At 43.3% G+C, this 21992-nt stretch overlaps 1 protein-coding gene across 10 annotated transcripts in view; it reads right to left on the reverse strand.

Annotated features, from left to right (window-relative positions):
• The window catches only part of THRB (thyroid hormone receptor beta), a 450111-nt gene that overhangs the window by 69667 nt on the left and 358452 nt on the right, over positions 1 to 21992 (reverse strand). For all 10 annotated transcript variants that reach the window (XM_069088501.1, XM_069088495.1, XM_069088499.1 and 7 more), the window contains one exon: positions 19366 to 19647. In XM_069088501.1, the coding sequence (XP_068944602.1) occupies positions 19366 to 19647 (282 nt within the window). The remainder of the gene's footprint in view (positions 1 to 19365; positions 19648 to 21992) is intronic.

A 21992-nucleotide genomic window follows, 5' to 3' on the forward strand; every position in this document is an offset into this window, starting at 1 on the left:
TATTTATTACCTGCCATCCCCTCTAGTGAACGGTTCAAAAATATGTTGACTGATCTCAGCCCCAATCCCAGAATCCTCGTGTTTCCATTTGTAAGTGTGACTCATTGTTCCAATGTGATTTAAGTTGTTACACCTGAACTTTACTGATAGACTTGGCAGACAGAGGTGCTATTTTGAGGTTCCTTTTGCATATGCCATTTCAAATGGAGCCTGGGAGTGTTACTTAATGTCTACAGCCATAGCCGGGGAGCCCACAGCTTCCCTCCTTGACTGTTCCCAGCTCCCACTGATATTTCGTAAGAACATAGGCAAGTCATTTAGACATATGGTGCTTTTGTGCGCTCTTCATGAGCTAGTTAACGTCAGAAAAGGGCTTGGGAGCTAGGTCAAAGTCAAGCTGTATAAATACATGGTGATGACTCATATGAACAGCATTACCCGACTGCATTGCCCACATCCAAGCGGTTGCCAAGTCTTGTTGATTTGGTCATCTCCGTGGTGTCTCTTGGATCCATCTCCTTCTTTCCACTCATTTCATGACCACCCCATTTCTGGTGCCCTTCCTTTCTTGTCTACACTATTGCCATGACTTTCTAATTGAATTCTGGAATTCGAGGCTCTTCCTTTTCCAACCCCCTCATACACAGTTACCAAATTGCTACCCTTAAAGGGAAAGCCTGATCATGACACCTCTTTGCTCAAGAATCTTCACTGGCTCCCTATCTCAGATAAGACACAAACTCTTCAGGCCTCTGTTTAGAGCTTTCCGTAATATGGTTCTCACTTATCTTTCCATTCTTATTTCACAGCAGTTCCCCTCACGCCCTCTATAGCTCAGTTGAATTGGCCTGTTAGCTATTCTACATACATGATATACCATCTCTAGACTCCATGCATGTACACAAGTATTCCCTATACCTTGAAATGCCTTCCCTTCTTACCTCTACTTCATATAATCCCCAGCTTCTTATAAAAGCATGGCTCAGGTGTACTTACCTACTCCAAATATTTCCTAATACCCCCATTTGTTAATTCTTTCTTCCTCCACAAATCACTTTGTATCTATCTATCTGTTTTCAAGTTATAGACTCAAGTAGAATGTAAGCTTCTTCTGGGCAGAGACAGATTTATTGTTTTCTTGCTGGACCACTCCATGCCATGCCTCCCCCACTCAGACCATGACCTCCACCTCCTCCCTGTTAACCTGAACTCTAGCTCTGGGTCCCTTATCTCTGTTAACTCAGTTTTTGCTGAGCCTAGTTCTCCAAGTTACTTCCAAGACTGTTTCCCATCATGCCAACCCTACTAGGTCCACCATTCTCTTTTCCTTCCCATCAGTCACCTAGACTCTGTTCCTGAGTCCTGATAGGTCATCTTTGGCCTTAGCTTGCTCCCATAACTTTGTCTAGACTGCTTCACCCCATGTTGCCCTGCATGTTCTCCACCCTCCCTTTTCCAATTTTCTGCATGCTCTTTCCCTTTAGAATGGCAGTGGCTGTTTCCTTTGCTTGTATTTGTAACCTCTGAGCTTAGCACAGTACCTGGCACATAGTAAACACTTAAACTTTTTATCTTTTTATCTATGGCAAGCTCTTTTTTTTAAGCAATCGGTGTTAAGTAACTTGCTCAAGGTTACACGGCCAGTTATTTCTGGGTGGGTGCTAAGTATCAGAGCCCGGATTTGATCCCAGGTCATCCTGACTCTGGGACCGGGGCTCTTACTCGCTGTGCTACCTGGCCGCCCCTATGGCAAGCTCTTAATACACATTTGTTGAATTCAATTGAAACACATCTTTCATCATCATCATCATCATCATCATCATCATCTCAGTAAGAAGAAAATTTGTTAATTGAAAAAATAATGCTAATGAAACGTGATCTAGACCATTACTGTCACAAGTGAATTCTTGTCTTCTCTCCATCACAGACCAAAATTAACTTTCGTTGTTTTAAATGAATCAAGAGCAAATATTTCATAACACAATTACAGTCCTTTGGACCTTAAACATCATCTTTCAGAAAATATTAAATTGAATTTCACTGCTGATAGAAGCTGCACTCAAACACTCAGTAGAAAATATCTGACTGCTTTGAAGATTTGGGCTCACCTCTTTTGGGTTGTTTAGTTATCAATTTCCTGCTTTCCACTGACCTGGGCACTACCCTGATCTATACCCATAGCACCTCTTGCCTGGATTATGCCAGCATCCTCCTGATTGACTTCACAGATAGTAGTTTCTCCTTTTCCTAGTCCATACCTCAAAAAGATGCCAAAATCATCTTCTCAAAGCACAGGAATGATCATAATCCTTCCTTGCTCAAGGAGACAGAATGCAGGAGTGGATGGAATGCTGGACTTGGAGTTAGGGAGACCCAGGTTTAAATCTATGATCAAGCACCAGCTTTGTGACCCTGGGCATGTCACTTGACCTCTCTGCGCTTCCGTTTCCTCATCTGTAAAATGAGGGGGTTGAACTGGTGGCCTCTAAATTCTGCCTAGCTCTAAGTTTATACCCCTATGACCATCCATAGCTATCAGTTACCAAATACAAATTCTTCAGCTTGGTATTTAAAGTCTTTCCCAGTATTGCCCCTAGCCTTATTTTACATTGCAGTCAAACCGGCCTCCTGACTGTTCCCAATTTGACATTTCATATTCCATCTCTATGCCTTGGTAGGGATTATCCCTATGTCTGGAAAGCACTCCCATCTCACCTCTTCCTCTTAGAATACTTGGCTTCCTTTAAATGCAACAAATGCATTATTTTATCAAACTCCTGAAGTTAACACAACTAGTCTTTGTTAATTGAGATGGGAGATTCCCAGGACATGGGATGCTTGACAATATCAGTGACAATAACCAAACATGTATTAAATACCTAGTGTATATCAGGTGCTATGCTAGGCACTGGAGCTAGCAAAAAATAAATCCCTATCCTAAAGGGGGTTACCCTCTATTGGAGCTATATTGCAGGTGCTTACATAAGAAAACACAAAGTTTTTGCAAGTTAATTTTGAGGAGACTGTTAAAAACTGAGGGGATCAGGAAAATTCTCCTGGAGAAAGAGGCACTGGGAATGTATCTCAAAGGAAGCCAGGGATTTCTAAGTGGTACAGATGAGGAGAGAGAATGTTCTAAACATGGGGACTCGATTACCACATCTCATCGGTCAGATTGGCTAAGATGCCAAAACAGGAAAATGATAAATGCTGGAGAGGATGTGGAAAAATTGGAACAATAATACATTGCTGGTGGAGTTGTGAACTGATCCAACCATTCTGGAGAGCAATCTGGAACTATGCCCAAAGGGCTATAAGTAATTTAATATCCTTTGACCCAGCAATACCACTTCTAGGGTTGTATCCCAAAGAGATCACAGAAGCAGGAGGAAGACCCATATGTACAAAAATATTTATAGCAGTTCTTTTTGTGGTGGCAAAGAATTGGAAATTAAAGGGATGCCCATCAATTGGGGAATGGCTAAACAAGTTATGGCATATGAATATAATGGAATACTATTGTGCCATAAGAAACGAGGAGCAGATGGACTTCATATTTACCTGGAGAGGCTTATATGAACTGATGCTGAGTGAGAAGAGCAGAACCAGGAGAAATTTGTACACAATTACAGACACAACATATGTGTGATGACCAACTTTGATAGACTGGACTCTTGTCAGCAATGCAGGGCTATAAGTAAACTCCAAAAGACTCATGATGGAGAGAGATGTCCACATTTAGAGAAAGAACTGGAAAGAACAGAGTTTGAATGCAGATTGAAGCTAATTACCTGCTCTCTTTATTTTTCTTGTTTGGTTTGGTTTCCTCTTTCCCATTGTTCATTCCATCCAATACACGCCTTCTTTACAACCTGACTGATGTCTAATGTGAAAGTATCTACAGATCCTATACCTGATTGTATGCTGCCATGGTGGGGGGGGGAGGGAGGGGAAGAAAATTTGAAACTCAAAGAACTGTGGACCTGAATCTTGTAAACTAAAGGTAAACAAGCAAATTAATAAAGACCAAAAAAACAAAAACAAAAACAAAAAAAAAACCATGGGAACCTGAGCAAATATATGGAGGTGAGTGATTAGAGGAGAGGATTCATGAAAGGCTGTAACATGAAATTAGACCTGAAAGGTAGGTGGGCATGGAGGGTTTCTAAAAATGGGATCTAGAAGAAATATTTAATTGGATTTGGCATCCTGCTATTCAAGGCTCATGGAGGCCAGTTGTATCCCATTTTATTTCAAATATCAATAGACTTCTAGGAAAATAGCTGTGGAAAACACTGCACTCCCTTGAGTAGCATGTAAGTCTGTTGACGGCAGGGACTTTTTTTTTTTTGGTTTGTCTTTGTATCCTCAGCACCTAGGTCAGTGCCTCCCACCTGTTGAATCAAAGTGAATTGAAGCAAATGAATTTTGAATAAAACAGAATTGAATTGCTTTGAATAAAACAAATGGATGATTATCTCAAAGAGAATTTGGGAAATGGTAAAAATGTCCCATCCATGACTAGAACAATAGACAAGTTACTGCCTCAGACCACGAGGACTCCATCTATCATGTCCTGAAATTTTAGCAATGATCTCAACAAATTAAATTCATCCCACCACAGACATGGGTTTCCTTGGAAACCAACCCAATTGAAAACTCCCGAAAAAATTAATATCTCTGTTGAAATCTAAATGTTAGCAAGACATTTTCATTTGGATCTTTTTCTGGGTCCATGGAAATGGAATAGAAGGGGAAACATACAATTTCCAATTCATCCTTCTTTTTTAGCCAAGAGTATTTGGACTTTTTCCTTCCTTTTCTTTTAAAGGGCAACAATTTCTGTGATTTCCGCAGGTTTGACCTTTGGGTGGTATCGTAGGCTTATTATAAAAAAACTTCCTCAGCAAAGCAAACAGAGATTCAAATGATTGTCTTTTCATGCATACTGGGCATAGTATTGCTTCTACAGCTGCATACTGAGTGACCTCCCCCCTCCTCTGCCTGATGATCTGCATCAAAATCTTCCACTTAGACTCCTCGCAATTCAGACAAATCTGCTTTTCAACCCACACACTATGTTCTAACCCAAATGGCTTTGGACTTCTTAATTCAGTTTTAAGTAAGGTGAATAGAATTCTAAGAGGGTATGGGATCTTAATAAAGGTATTTCTCCCATTGGAACCAATAGCGCTCAATTCAAAAGGAGGGAAATGGCACTTCAATTGCCCATCCATTCACATAATAATCCAATTTTAGGTCAGACTCTGAAGTGTGAGTATGAATGGAGACATTGCAAGGGCTGGGAGACTGGAACTTTGGCCCAGGGATCTGACATCTGGGAATTAGGGTTTTCTAGCACACCAGATCTTGGCATGCAGCAAGATGGCCCCTTACAGTGTCACCTGGCCCTAGAGTCCTGGGATCACCTTCTCCCATGACTGCACTCTCTCTCCTTCTCAGGAAGGCTGAACTTCAGAGGCATGGCTTTCAGTGTTTAGAGGGAAAAGTTACCCCTTCCTTGCGCTAAATGCATCTGGGTAGTCGTCTGAGCTCTGCTCTGCACCTATATATCACATTCCCCACAGGCAAAACTTCCTAATTCTAGCTTGGAACATGAACCAGGGTGATCCTGCAGGCCCTGCTCCAGAACCCCTGCACTGCCTTGAAACCTCTGCCCTGAGTCTCATCTCCAGATTGGTGTTCCTTTGCCTCTGCTCCAGGAAGCCTCCTGCGCTCCACTCACTGCTCCCCTTGTTCTCTGGACTTTTCCTTCATCTTCTCAATCTTTTTGTCCCTTGTCCTCTCAAAAGTCCTTCCCTGTCTGCACCTGCTTCCACTTTCATCTTCCCATCATGTGCTGTCAACAGTCAGGACCCTGAAGGGTATGGGACCTTCGCTTCTATTTGTATCCCTACCATTTAGCACAGTGACTGACATGTAATAAGCATTTAATAAAGGCTCTCTCTCCCTCTTTCCTTCCTTCCTTCCTTCCTTCCTTCCTTCCTTCCTTCCTTCCTTCCTTCCTTCCTTCCTTCCTTCCTTCCTTCCTTCCTCCCTCCTTCCTTCCTTCACTCCCTCTTTTCTTCATCCTTGTATCTGGAATGTCCCAGATTTAAAAGCTTGTTTAAGCTTTCTGTGAAGCCTTCCTTGATTTCTCTATTCAGTAATGACTATGTGACCACTCTCTCCTCTCACGGCACCTTGCCTTGCTTCTATCTAATGCTGCTACAATACACTATTATTATAAACCTCTACATTGCCTTGAACTGTCAGTCCCACGAGGGCAGGTACTATAGATCAAGTTTTGGTGTTTCCCCATCTCCTGGCAAAGTGCCCACTCCACAGAAGGCATGTAATAAATACTTGTCAAATTGCTAGAAGTATTAGAATTGATGAAATGACTCTCAACTCTATTGCACTCAACTCACCCATAAGAGGTGACCTATGAGTTCAAGGATTCTAAAAGGTCGAGGTGAGGGAATGTACTTTACTCATGCCTGCCAGCCTGTACAAAGGGATGGTGGTAGGCAATATGAGTTCAAGTTTAGGGAACAGTGAGGAGGCCCTTTGGCTGAATAACCGAATAAATGAGGAGTAGTAATATGAATTGAACCTGGAGAAGTAGGCTGGAGTCAGACTGTGAAGGGCTCTCCATGCCACCCTGTGGGGTTTGAATTCTGCCCTAGAGGGAATGGGAATGCATTCAAGGTTCTTGAACAAGGAAATGTGATGTACGTTAGGAAGATTCTTTTGGCCACTGTGTAAGGGATTGGTAAGAGGAGAGACCGAATACAAAAGTGCGATCTGTCACTGACTATGCCTGCCATCAATTAATGACCTTATAGCAAATGAATAGTAACAGTCATGGAAATGGGTATACACACATACATAGAAGTATATGTATATATATCACACACATATATGGGTGTATACATACATATACTTATACATATATGTACACACATCTACACACACATGCACATCACTTATGTTAATAGTTATATTTACTTGACACCTAAAAAAAGGCACTAACCTAACATACACTTGAAGGAATTCAGTCATATACATTCTCTGTACCTAATCGCTTGGTACAAGGAATAATGTGCGAAGAGGGCTTCATTTGAAAGTGACGGTGGTCCTCTTGTTGCTGGTGATAATGAATTTTAGTCCTCACTCCTTTCAATACCAAAGGGCCCAACGGGTCTCACCAATCTCAACGAGACCACAGCGATTTGTCTGTTTTCTCTACTTAGGCGTTTTCAGTTTGTGTTTGGAAACTTAGGGAATTATTTCAGATTTTAAAACTGGAATAACAAATAAGGAACCAGTTATGTTTGTATCTCCCCCATCATGAACACAGTTCTTCAGACCAAAAAGGCCCTTCAAAATAGTAATAAGGGCTGACATTTATATAATATCCAACATGCATGATCTCATTGGATCTTCCTAATGACCCTGGGAGATAGATGCTATTATCCCTGATTTGTAGATGAGGAAAATAAGGTGAACCAACTTGTCCATGGTCCACAGTCAAGTCAGAGGCAGGATTCTAGCCCAGGTCTCTCCTGATTCCATGCCCAGGGATCTTTCCAAGACACCACATACCTCATTTAATACATGGCGGCTGAATACATCAATCAAAACACCCTCAAGTCTTGGGGGCCTGTGTAGGGGCAGCAAGCAGACCCACAGTAATAGGAAGAACCACTCAGCAAGTTCAGCTTGTCCAAACAGAAATTCTCCACAATATTTATGTTTACATAGAAAAGTAAGACAGATGGGGCAGAGCAAGTGGTCCCTTGGCTTCACTGGACACCCTGTAAAAACAGCTTTTCTGGAGCCTCTCCCAGGGAGGTAGCAAGAAACTGCAGGATGGGATTTTTTTCCTCTCTATTTTTTTCTTTTTTTTTTTTATAAAAGCTTTCTTGATCCTAATAATTTTCCTTTCCAACACTGGTGGAAGGGCTAGAATCTAATTTTATTTTTACTGAGAAGTGATGTTTTAGCTCAAAAGTGTATTATGAGGGGAAGTTAGAAGGTGTTGTGGAGACAGTGCCAGACCAGGAGCCAGGAAACCCTGCGTTCTAAGCTGTGGCCACAATGACTTCTTCCCTTGTGAACCGATGCTATCTAACTACAGCTTGGCCCTCACTGGGCCAATGCAATCTTTGACCCCTTCCTAACTGATTCATTATGCCATTGCCCAGAGAGGTTGTTCTAAAATTCTTCTCTGCACATACCCTCCCACATCTCTTCCTCCTCCATCCTCTCAGCTGTGGATGTTGGCTCATACTTCACTAAACAAATAGAAGCCATTTGCTGGGAGCTCTATCTTTTCTTCATTTCAGAACCCTTTGACAGCCCCCTATTCTCTCCTCTTTTTACCCCAGTCTCTGATCATAATGGGCTTTCTCCTGTCTCAGGCCAACTCCTTTCTAAGTGCCCTTTATCCTGTCTCTTTTTCCTCAGACCACAACTTCAATCATCCAGTCTCTATAAACTTTCACCTTCATCTCTTGGTTATTTCCTTGATGTCTACAAACATGCCCAAAGTCTTCACCATCCTTAACAGTTTTTTCCTACTAGATCCTACTCTCCTCTATTTCTCTTGTTTTCCTGAGCCAAGTTCCTAAAGAAAAACAACACCCCCCCCCCCAACCTATCTATACTTCATGTCTCTGGTCCCTTTCAAACACTTCTAAATCCAGCTTCTGGCCTCATCACTCAAATGAAATCATTCTGTAAAGTTATCTTAATTTTTAAATCTGATGGTCTTTTCTTGACCTCTCTATGGCAATTAACACTATTGATGACATTTTCCTGAATTCTCTCTTCTCTGGGTTTTCCTGGCACCACTCTCTACTGGTTCCTTTCTGACCCCTCTTGACTAACAGACTGCTTTGTTGGATATTCATCCATGTCATGACCCCTAACTATGGGGTATCCCAAGGCTCTGTGTTGAGCCCTCTTCTCTTTTCTCTCTGTACCTTCTTGTTTGGTGTTTATTAGTCTCCATAGGTTTAACTATCATATCTATGCAGATGACTCACATATTTATATGTCCTGACCCAGACTCTGTCCTGAGCACCAGTCCTGCATTATTTGAAGCCCATTAGACATTTTCAAATGGAAGTCTCATAGAGATCCTAAACTTAACATGTCCAACACAGAATTCATTATCTTTCTCTTCGAACTTAGGGATTTCCCCATTTCCTTTTTTCTATTCTTCTAGTCTCCCAGATTTGCATCTTGAATATTAACCTCAATTGTTGTCCCTCATATGACAAATCTAATTATTTGTCAAATCTTCCCATGTCTACTTCCACAATATCTCTTGAATTTATCCGATTCCCACTCCTCATAGGGACACTCCTTAATTCAGACTCTTGTAACCTGTTGCCTAGACTATTGCAGTGAAGGGCTAACCATGTCCTTCTCCTCAATAAATGTCAATGTTTCCCTGTTGTCTCTAGGATAACATATAAAACCCTTTGGCTTTTAAAGCCCTTTGCAATCTGGCCCCAACTTACCCTCCCAGCTTTATTCTATGTTACACCCTTTCCTGCACTCTAGCATAGAACTAAACTGGCCTTTTTACTCATAAAGGAAATCCAACTCCCATCTCCATGTTTTTGTACCAGTCTCCTCTCATGCCTGGAATACTCTCTTGCTTCACTTCCACTTTATAAAATCTACAAGCCTTCACTTTAAGAAATGGTGCTTGAGAAACACGATCATTTCAAGACTCAATTCAAGCTTTGCCATATATACAAATTCCTTCTTGACTTACCCCTTGTAGGCACTGTTCTCCCAAACTTACTGATGAGTATTTATTTTGTATTTATTCCATATATGTTTCTCCTTCAATAGAATGTAAGTTACTTTAAGAGAAGGATTTTATTTGTCTTTGTATGCACCATTCTTATGACAGAGTCTACTGGGTCCATGGAGGTATTAATTATGTGCTTGCTGATTGGTTGATTCCTAATTCTGAGACCAGCTTTCATTTTATATGCCATACATGAAAGGTCAAACTTGAGGCTTCTACATTCCAGGTCTGAGTCTATGAACCTTGTGAGGCAAGTACTGGTAGAGCAATATTCCCATTTTACAGATAAGAAAACAAATCTAGAGATGTCAAATAACTTTCCCCATGGTCACAGAACTCCTACGATTCAGAGAGGAATTTGAACATAGTCTCTGCCCCCAAATAGTCTAATGACTAAATTATAATACACTGCCCTTAAGAGTTTTAGGACATTTCCTGGGGAAGTTCAGTGACTTACCTAAGATTACAGAGCTAATAGTGTCAGGGAATTGAAACCAGTTCTTCCTGCCACCACTATCTCTTATATTACTTTAGGATGGTTGTTAGGAAGATCTCTCTCTCTCTCTCTCTCTCTCTCTCTCTCTCTCTCTCTCTCTCTCTGTCTTTCTGTCTCTCCCTGTCGATCCATCCACCTATCCATCAATGTATGTATATATCTTTAGTCAGTCTATCTATCTATCTATCTATCTATCTATCTATCTATCTATCTATCTATCTATCTATCTATCTATCTATCTATCTACCTTAACTCTTTATCTCTGTCTAGTTTATCTGTCTCTCTGTTCTGTCTGCCTACCTATCTGTCTGTATCTCTCTTTATATCTCTATTTTACTAACGTTGTATCTATAAAGTGCATTAGACTTCAGAAGAAAAGGATTTCAGGAATTTAATTTTGCTAAAAAGGTCTATTTTTTCATCCTTCTTATTCAATCTGCTATGACCAGTGCCCCTCCCTCCCTCTTTATCCTTTTGCTTCTTCCTGGCCCTGGATGGAAGACATTCTAAGTGGTATCACCCATTGTTTGTTTGTTCTTGCACCCCCAAATGTGCTGAATGACCCACAGATCTCTCTCTTGTGATCTCTCTAGAGGAGAGGCATCTGCCAAATGAATGCTACGCAAGGATGAGGACCCCAATCCTTCATAGCCATGGAATTCATCTTAAATGTCATACCAAGTTCCAGACGTGTGGCCATGAAGACCTGGGTTGGAAATCTCACTCTTGTCAGGTGTGTGACCATAGGCAAATCACCTGCCCTCCTTAAGCCTCCATTTCTTAATATGTATAATAGGGGTAATAATTCCAGTAAGTGATACCAGTCTCAGAGGGTTCAAAGACTCAAACTGGAAAGGCTCTTAAAAGGCATTTAGTCTAACCCCATAATTTAAAGCTATTTGACCAAGGTCCCACAGTGCAGCTCAGAAGAGAAACTGTGTGCAAAGCACTTAAAAAAACCTCATGTGCCATCCAAATGACAGCTCATGGTGCTGTTGTTCTAAATCTGTGACTTTATCACTGTGGGTACCTGCCACAGGGAATCCTCTCTCAGGAATCCTCTGCAGATTAGATCCTTGTCCATTATAGCTCCTCTGGAACTTAGCATCTCAGAGAAGCCCTGGGACTTTGGGCACTTAGGGGACCTGCTCAGGATCACACAACCCATATTTGTTAGAGGCAGCACTGGAATCCAGGTCTTCCCAACCCCAATTCTCCGCTTGGCCACAATGGCTTTAGAAATACCAAGGAATATGTGAGATGGGGCTACAGCAAATGAATGAACAGCTAATGTTTCCTATTTTACTGTGAGCAAATTCCATTTTTTCCAGGACTTTGGAACATGAAGACTTCACAGTTTCTTGTCACAATTATCACCATGGACCAAGGATGGCTTTCATTTTGGGAAGCACACTGGCTCTGGTTGTCAAGTCATAAAATTTGGAGAATTCATTTGGTCCCAGATGCTAAGAGAAGTTTCTTTGGAAGCCAAATGCTAAGTGATTCCTTAGTGGAGACAGCCCGATCACATAGCCCTGGCACTCACTCTTGCAAAAGGGCTTAGTTCTTAGGAGTTCCAAATTGCATCATTTAACCAGGGGAAATTTTATTTCATAATGTACAAAGAATCAAAATTGTGTGTGTGCGTGGGGAATCCCCAAACCAGAGCCCACCATCATAGATTCAGAGCTTGGAGGGAAGTTAAGCCATTTGGGTTCTCAGTCTCCCTCCCCATTTTACATATAAAGAAACAGAGGCCCAGTGAGATCAAGTAAGGTGGGCTCAAAACTCATAGGATTATATATTTAGCTTAATAAATGCTTATTGATCAATTGATTGATTTAGAGGCAGAATAGACCTTAAAGGCAACTTAGTTCAACATCCTTTTGAAAGAGAAGAGGAAACTGAGACCCAGAGAAAATAATAGACTTTCCCAAAGTCCCAGAGATCCTGGCTTTTCCACTGCTCTTCTGCACGATACCCATTTTCTTATGGAACTTGAAGATGGGCTGCCAAGTCTGAACTTTGAAAACTTGTCCATTTCCTGCTCATGTTTTTATGCACAATTCTTTTCTCCTCTCTCTCTATTGGAAGTGATGCTTGGTTGCTCCAATTTTTGGCAGGATACTCAGGCCCCAGGCAGGGTTGATTCCTGGGTGCCATTTTGTTAGGAAGGATTAAAGGGAGTAGAGAACAGCCTTTCTTTCAGTACTGGCAGGGAGGAGAACAGGTCCCAGTGGGTTTGGTGCAGAAAGGGGGCCCTGGCCGTGGGGTTCTCAATGTTTTTGGGACAAAGAAAGTTTAAAAAAACTAGTGTGTGTGTGTGTGTGTGTGTGTGTGTGTGTGTGTGTGTGTGTGACAACCAAAAGTGCCTTCTCTAGGTGGCTCCTAGCATGTCTCCCATGAATATGCCTCCTCCTGCATCTTCTAGCCCTCAACAGGGGAAGTTAATGAGACAGGGAGAAGGAAGGGAAAGGGGAGAATAGCAGACATTGAGAATACAGTACCAGGGACCCATTTTCAACCAGGCACTGCATAGGCCTTGGTGGGTACAAAGAAAGGAAGAGATAATAAGTGAAACAGATGGCTGAGAACAGAAGCTTGGAAACCTTAGGATAGGAGCTAATAACCTTGAAAAAAAGAGAATGGAAGACAATTTTTAAAAATTCAGTGATATAAGAAATATAGGGATAATGGGACCCAGAGCAAGAAGAGCCTTCTGAAGTCAGCCAGTGCAACCTTCTTGTTTTCTAGACTAGAAAACCAAGTGAAAGAGACATGGAGTGATCTGTCCAAGGGCCCAAGAGTAAGCAGTAGAGACAGGATTGGAATCCAGGGTCACTGATGTCAAACCTAGGTCTCCTGCCTCTCCCCAAAGATACTTAGGCTCAACATCGGAGATCGCTCAGGCACAGGAGAAAGTGCCCTTTGTTTGAGCTCTAGGGGAGGCAGGGGGTTCACCAAACACCTCCAAACATCCCGCAGCGAGCCAGCCATTACTCTTTTGAGATTTCTCTAGATAACAGACAAGAGGTTTTTGATGCAGCAACATCACAGCCACAGTGAAAGTGGACAGACCCCTGCCAGTCATGGTTTTGGACCCTTATGTGAAGAGAGGCAGCTAGGTGGCACCTCTAGACTTGGAGTTAAAAAACCCCACTTATTAGGCATCTCCTGAATGCCAGAAACTATGCTAAACACAGGGGATACAAAGAAAGGAAAAAAAAACCAACCACAAAACCAGTCCCCGCTCTCAAGGGGTTCATAGTCTAGGGGGAACCAGGAAGACCTCAGTCCAAATCTAGCCTCAGGCACTCACTAGCTGTATGATTGTGGGCGAGTCATCTAACCTCTTCCTGCCTTAATTTCTTCATCTATAAAACGGGGATAACATTAGTACCTTCCTTCCAGGGCTTCTGTGAGGATCAAATAAAATATGTGTAAAGTGTTTAGCAGAGTGCCTGGAACATGGTAGGTATTTAAAAGCTTCTTCCCTTTCCCCCACTTGTAAAGCACTTTGCACTATTAATTTTCAACTAAAGCACCATGTAAATACTCATCATCATCAATCATCATCATCATCATCACCAGGAACTGGAGACAGCGGCTGACCTTGAAGATAGGAAGACCTGGGTTCAGGTCCTGCCCTATACAGGAGAGAAGGTCCAGGAGCAGAAGATTCTCAACAGCATCCAGTGTTACAAACAGGGAAGGAGGAGGAAGATGGAGGAAAAGAACACTGGATTAGGCAATTAAGAGATCATTGTGGGGCCACTAGGTGGAACAGTGGTTAGAGCCCCGGAGTCAGGAGGACCTGAGTTCAAATCCAGCCTCTGACACTTACTAGCTGGGTGACCCTGGGCAAGTCACTTAACCTCCACTGCTTGATCACTGATAACTATGGAGAGAACATTTACAATTGAATGATGAGGTCGGACTCTAGATTGCTGAGGATTTAGTAAACAGTGAGGCGAGAGAAAGTGAAGTAAGGCTAGATAGATATTTCAAGGTGTTTAGTTGAGAGGAAGGCTGAGAGCTATCAGGGATGGTATCATATAATGAGAATTTTTTTAAGGAAACAGTAAATTTGGTTGTGTTTGCGGATGGTACAGAAGGAACCGTTAGATGGGAGAGATTCAGGATTAGAGAGAGAGGAGATGATAGTGGGACAATGTGCTGGAGAAGATAAGAGGGAATGAGATCAAGGGTCCATGTACAAGGGTCCACATTTTTTTTTATCCATATTCAGCCCTGATACAAGTGAAAGGGATTTAGGAATTGTCAAACACAAAAGACAACCATTTGTGGGTAATGGGTAGACCATGGGCATGGCTTTCTGTGTGCTGCTGAAGTGGTAAGTCATGGAGTATGAATAGAATGAGGAACTGAGAAATTAGGGTGTTTGAGGGAAGCCAACTTGCCTGGTGAAGTGTCCCAGTATGAAATCTGGAGTCGGGGTAGAGAGGGCTATTGTGGGCCAAGCATGGATGGTGGGGAGAAAGGAGGCAGAACGTCGTGGAGGGCGATAGAAAATGGTCATCGGCATCTGGCTCGGGTGATAAATTTGGATACCTTGAACCTCAAAGGAGGAAAGGTTGCTAGTGATGGCAAGGATGGAGGGAGAGTTGGGAAATAGTAAGAGAAAGAGAGACAACTGAGTATTCTAGCTTCATTACTGGGACAATTGAGTTGTAAAGTATGAGGGAAGTACCAACCAAGACTGGGAAAGAATGGCTGGGCACGATGCAGTGTCATCCTAAAGGAGTCAGGTGTCATGGAGTGCCAGAAGATGGAAGAGGTCTCAAACGGAACGTTTGTTAATTATAGAGCCAGAGTTCCAAAGGGCACATTGGAAAGGGCAGGCAGATCTGGAGGGGGACATGGCAGAAGGGTAGGGGTAAGGTGGATGGGAATGAGGGAGAGGACACCCATGGTCAGAGAGTAGGGTTGTTCTTGGTAGTTGAGGGTTCCACACCAGGAATGACCCACCCTGATTAATAATAGTTCCATTTCCCCTTCCCCCTATTCAGAAAAGAAGTGATATGAGGCAGCCTTAGAAGATGAAACTGGCTTTTATTCTAAAAAAAGTCATCTATTAATTATAGGGTAAAAGGTAAGTAAACAGAAAAAATACTGGTTACATTTCATGCACATCATTATGGGATTGCACATCGGAAGAGCTTTATGAACATCTTAGATCTACAGCCAGAAGGCATTTCTGGTCCAACCTCCCTTGCCCCAAATCTCACACCAGAGCGTCAGTTGTGGGATTTGAACCTTGGCCTTCTAATTCTGGGGCAGTGCTCTTTCTGCTTTATCGAGTGGCTTTCCTGAGACCTGACTGAGTGAGAAAAAGACTCATTTCTAACTTGGGAGATTTTTCTTTGAAAAACAAACATTCTGATAACTTTCGTGTTGGGCTCCTTCCTTACCATCCTTGACTAGATAAGCCCAACCCAGATGGAAAGGTAATTGTAGGGGAGAAAAAACCCACAGTTCTCATCTTGAATATTTTAATTTTTATTCTGAGCAAGATCCTTTAAAAATAGTCCTTCCATTTCCAGGAATTTGTTCTTGTTTTGCAAAGCGAAGCAAAGCAAAACAAAGATGTTTGGCTGCCAGGTCTTCTATGCCTTCATAAAGGGCACAGAGAACTTCAGAGCCGTCAAACAGCCCAGGCATATGAAACTAATCCTACCAGGATTAATCTGCTGCTGCACATTGAAACAAATGCATCTTTGAAGGTCAGGACCATCTAGGGATGTGCATGTGGGGCCCTACATGGCCCTTCTCCCCCTACACAGGTTCCCCAGGCTGCTGTAGTGTTCAGAGAATTAGAGGATCTGGGTTCGAATCTGTTCCTTGCTACCTTGGTAGCCTTGGGCAAGTCACTTCCTTTCATTAGGCTTTGGATTTGTTTTTGGAAAACAAAAGGGCTTGAACTAGACCTCTTGTAGGTCTCCTTCCAGCTCAGAGCCTCTGATACTGGGATCTTGTGCCTTCTTTCCCCTTTTTAGGCTGCCCTAAATGTTCATTTGAAACCTATTTCTCCAGAAATTCCTCCAGGATAGCAGGCAATGTATTGGTATGCCTAATGGACAGACCACTGGAGGCTGACTCAGAAGATGTGGGTTTGAATCTTGCCTCTGACACTTCCTAGAGGGGTGACCATGGATAAGCTAGTTCATAAAAACATAGATTTAGATCTGGAAGGGACGTTAGGGGCCATCCAGTCCAATTCCTTCCTTTTTTAGATGGAGAAATTGAAGTTTAGGGAGATTAAATGACTCATCCAAGGTCACACAATGAAGAAACGTTAGATTTTAACCCAAGTCTTCTGACTACAAATTCTGAATTCTACATCAAGTTCCTCTCCCTAAGTCTCAGTTCCCTCATCTGTAAAATGAAGAGGTTGGACTAGATGATCTCTAATGTTTCTTCCAGCTTTGGATCTAAGATATGATGAATATAAAGTCTGAGTCTATGAAGAGAACTGGGGTCAGCCCCACAGCCTCCTAAGGTTGGTCCTGAGCCCTCATCTCCCCTAGGCACAGTTCAGGGTATAGTTACTGCTGGTCCTTTGGCCCTTTTTCTTTTTTCTCCTCTCCTCTCCTCTCCTCTCCTCCCCCCTCCTCTTTCTCTCTCTCCTCTCTGTCTCTCTGTCTGTCTTTCTCTCTCTTCACATAAAGACGCTTCCTATTCCCGTATTTTCATAATGAATACTCTCATGGCTGCCTGAAATCAATCTCACAGCACTCCACTCTCTGGACCAGCCAGTCACTCCAAGGTGCTCCCAGAAGGTGCTCTCAAGAGCCAGACTAACAATGACAACCACACTGATATTGCAATAACCCCCCATGTGCTTTTCTTACAGCGAGATTTACACTGGGCATTAAGGTCTGCAAAGCATTTCCTACATGTTAGTTCAGGTGAGGCTGACAACCCCATGAGATTGAACTGAAGGTCATTATCTTCCCCATTTCTCAGAACAGTAGGTTACTGCTGTATCTGAGGATCAGAGGACCTGGGTTCAAATCCTGCCCTGCCACTTACTACTTATCACTTCCTTATGAATTTGGGCATCTTTCTGGGCCTCAGTTTCCTCATCTGTAAATTGAGAGTTGGGCTAGATGGCCCCTAAAGTCTTTCTGAGCTAGAAATCTATGATTTCATGAAGCTGAGAGAAGCAAAGGGATTTGCCCTGAGTCACTTAGTCTGAGGTGGAATCTGAACTCAGGTCTTCCTCTTGCCAAGCTCCGCACTCCATCCTTCACCCCACCTTGTGTCTCAAAGCATTTTTCTAGCAATGGCCTTGTGAAGTAGGGAAAGTAGTATTATTTCCCTAAGGACAGCTCCTTCTTGAGTTAGGAAAATGAAGTCATATGTCTGTGGTCTAATCAATCTAAAGATCTCCCTCTCCCTAGACTCAAAAGTTGCAAGCCCCTATTAGCATTCTTTGTTTCTTTAAAAAATATATTGATCCTCTTCTGCTTCATCAGAATAATGAACCTGGAGTCAGGAAGACCTGAGTTCACCTTCAATTTCAGACACTAGTTCTGTGACCTTGGACGAGTCACTTGACTATTTTCTGCCTTAGTTTTCTCATCTGTAAAATGGGGATGATAACAGCACCTATCTCCTCTTGTTGTAGTGAGGACTAAATGAGAAAACACGTGTACATATATGTATGTTATATGTAATACATATATGCTCAGCATAACATAATATACATATAAAACATATGTACGTAACAAGGTATGTATTGTAAATCTTGAAGGGCAATATAAGTTCTAGTTATTATTAGTATTCATTTCCCAATATATCCTCCCTCTTCCTCCTACCCAGGGATGCCGCCTTCCTAACAAAAGATAAAAAGTTCAGCAAAACTAGCCAACACATCAGCTGTGAGAAATCTACCCAGCATTCCACACTCAGAGGTGTCCCCACGCCAGAGCGAGGAAAGAGGGTCGTTCTCCCATCGCTTCTGATTCAATTTCACTAATTAGTTAGAGTGTCTCTCTTGTGGTAAAGTGAGGGCTAACATTCAAATGTAGGAACATTTTAAAACATTCTTAGAAGAAAGGGCCCTTAAAGAGAGAAAAGCTAACAAAAGATGTTTTCCTTTGTTCTGCGCCGAGAAAGAGATGGAACAATGTGCCAACACAGATGTCTGAAGCCCCACCGCGATTAAGGGACCTGGAGATTTTAGGTGGTCATAAGACAATAAAATGCTCACCATGAGACATCTGTCAGGGTGGGGTTTCTCTGAGGTAAAGCCCCCCTAAATCTGAAGCCATCAGGGACTTTAGACTAGTTTAGCTTTATCTTTTTTTTAAAGAGGTGACAACCTCATAAATCCATAATCTCCTCTTGGGGATGATGCAAGACTTTAGTGAGGGAAGGAGAAAAACAAAGTCTCACCTCCCCCCTCCCTCTCCTCTCCCCACTCCTCCCACCCCACCCCTGCCTACCTCCCTCTTTCACCTTCTTCCTCTCTCTGTCTCTCTCCCCCCTGTCTCCCTCCCCCCACCCTGTTCTGTCCCCTTGCCCACCTTCCTCTTTCTCCTTCTCTCTCTCTATCTCTCTCCTCTGTGTCCCTCTCCTCCTCTGTCTCCCTTTCCCTTGCCCCTGCCCCCTCGCCTAAAATTTCCTTATGAGAGGTAGGCTCTAAAATCCCATTTTGTTTCTGGCCCTAGCAACGATGGAAACAGGATTTTTTTGGTTTAATGGGCCTGGTTGCATAACTTCTAGGACTTGTGTTTCTCCTTGGGGGCTGGAGCCGAGCTCAAGCTGAACTGGCAGATCACTCCTGCTGCCAACTTGAGAAAAAGAAACCTCCTTTCCCAGAGCCCAAACACAACATGAAGCTAGAAATAAACGGCTTTCCATTTGGATCCATTTATTTATGTAGTTTCAAAGCCCTTCTCAAAGGCACAAACAAGGCTGTGGGCAGCCCACAGGCACCGGCCACTGGCCTAGGTAGACACAGGAGCCGGTTTGGGGAGACCTTGGCTATGGGTTATGAAAAACCAATTACCTTTGCATTTCTTCTCCTCTGTGGGGTCGGCCTGGGTGCTCGCCACTCCCTGCTCGTGGGCCTCACCGGGGTCCAGGTGGAATACTGAGCTAGTCCAAGCTGCCGGCGTCTGGAGCCGGGATGCCGGTGGTGGTGGCTCGCTCTTCAGCAGCCCACTGCTGCTTTCCGAGTGGCCCTTCCTGTGTAAGCAGTCTTCGGACATTCCTACGAGGCCCCAGGTGTAATCTTGGTCAGGAGGAGGCGGAGGAGGCTTCCGCTTGTCCCATGGTGGAAGGCCATTTTCTGGAGGGTTGACAAACACAAGTTGACATGCTGTTGGCATTGTCAGGATCTATCTGGGATGTGGGTTGGGGAAACAAGTGGCTTTTCTGGCCTCTGGGCTGACTGTTCACACTGATTGCAGGGCTGTTCAGCCTTGGTCTCTGAGCCTCTGGGCCTGGGCTGCCTGCCTGCTACTGTGTGGACCTATGGAATCCCCTTGTCTGGAGTGTCTGGAGCGACTCGACAGATGCCAGGCCCACCGTGACAACAGTGGTCCCCAAGGGCAAGTGGAGACCAATTTATGCCTTTCTTGGATGACCATTTGAGGTCTTGTGGGTCGGGGCTGGTCGTGAACAATTTTCAGATCCTTAGTACATAAAACAACCCGGACTCGGCCTTGTTTGACTCGGATCTTATCAGAGGCTGACCTGAGGGACACTCTGCTGCCCAAGTGTGACAGGCTGACGTATACACACTTAGCAAGACTGGATGTTACCGTCCTTCTGAGACAGTCACCAAGGCCGACCCTTGGGAAGAAAGCTAGGGACGACTGCCTCACGAATGTATAGCGCTACTGAATAGCAGAGGGCTTCGTCAGGCTGGGAGCACTAAAAGTGGGGGCCAATTTTAAATGAAAATCTTTGTTTTTTATATTATCTGGTGGTTTTTAAAAAAAATAATATTCTAGAAATAACATGGGGGAGGGAGGGAGGTGTGGACGAATAGCTGATATAGCATCAATGGAGCTGGAAAGGTCCTCAAAGTTTCACCCCCTTCATTTCACAGAGGAGGAAACTGAGGCCCAAAGCATTTATATGACCTGTCCAAGGTCATGTAGGTAGAATGCATCAAAGGTGGCATTCAGACCCAGCCCTTTGACTTCCAATCCAGCACTGTACTGTTCCAGGAGAACAAGCTCTCTTCATGGGCATGTCCCTTTTTTTAACTCAAGGACAACAAGTGAGCTTGATTTGAAGAAATACTAGTCTTTGCTAGGAATGTGTTGACCAGGTTGACATGCAGTGGGGATGCATTAGGGCATCTTTTCCAATAAATCTACAGGGACTCTGAAATTCACTACCCAGAAAATGGTAGAAAACTCAACAGCAAAAAGAACAAAGAGTGTGTCTGCTCCCCACCTCTTTCTGGTGGTGAGTTCCATACTCCCAGAACCCTTATGGCACATAACACAAATCACAGGGGCCAAAATGGCCAGACAAAACACACATGTGGGCATGTGGGTGGGACACAGGCACTTTCACAGACGCTGATGGAGCCTAGAACACCAAGAAAGACCTTGCACTATTCTTAAACACGCAAATATCAAAGTGAACACATGAATAAACAAGCCAAACACTACACTAAGGTTGCCATCGCTCACAAGCTGGAGGCCTGGGAGCTTATGGGGCCATCAGGCAGCCATTGATTTCTGTTCCATCCATATGGTGAAGGGATTTTCATGCTTTTGCCATCCACTGCTTGGAGGCAAAGCTCTCCCTTGGCCTTGAGGCCTAGGATCAGATGAGGACAGACTTCTGCAAACACAGTGAGACCAGTGCCACCTGAGTGAAGTCCTTTCTGGGCCCTCCGGCTGCTCCAATGAACTTTCTGTTCTCTTTCTCTATGGGTACATGCTGCTTCTCCCTGATAAGAATGCAAGCCTCTTGATAATAGAGACTACTTCCTTTCTGTTTCTGTATCCCCAGAGTCTAGCATAGGGATTGGTATGCTGTAGGTGCTTAATAAAGACTTGTTCGTTAACTGATTGAAATATCCAAAGAAGGGGCAAGCTTCTGACATGGCACTCCCCAGCCAAACTGGCCTACTGGTTGTTCCTTCCATCTCCTGTCTCTCTGCCTCTGTCCTGGTCATCACCTCCACTGGAGTGTGCTTCCTCCCCACAACTGAGACCGGCTTCTTTTAGGGTTCTCCGTATGCTACCATCTGTGGGAGGCTTTCCCCTCTAAAGTTACCTTGTACCTACTCTGCATGTACCATCTGTCTGTCTGTCTATGTATGCATGCATGCATGCATGTATGTATGTATGTATGCATGTATGTATCCATCCATCCATCCATCCATCCATCCATCCATCCATCCATCTACCCATCTCTCTTTTTCTATCTCTATCTATCTATCTATCTATCTATCTATCTATCTATCTATCTATCTATCTATCTATCTATCATCTATCCATCCATCCTTCCATCTATCCATCCATCCATCCATTCATCCATCCATCCATCTATGTATCCATCTATGTATCCATCCATCCATCCATCCATCCATCCATCCATCCATCCATCCATCCATCCATCCATCTATCTATCTATCTATCTATCCATCCATCCATCTATCCATGTATG

This window comes from Petaurus breviceps, unplaced genomic scaffold (genome assembly GCF_028583685.1).
Source record: "Petaurus breviceps papuanus isolate PSGF00001 unplaced genomic scaffold, PetGlider_PUasm1.0 185, whole genome shotgun sequence".
NCBI classification, from domain to species: Eukaryota; Metazoa; Chordata; class Mammalia; order Diprotodontia; family Petauridae; genus Petaurus; species Petaurus breviceps.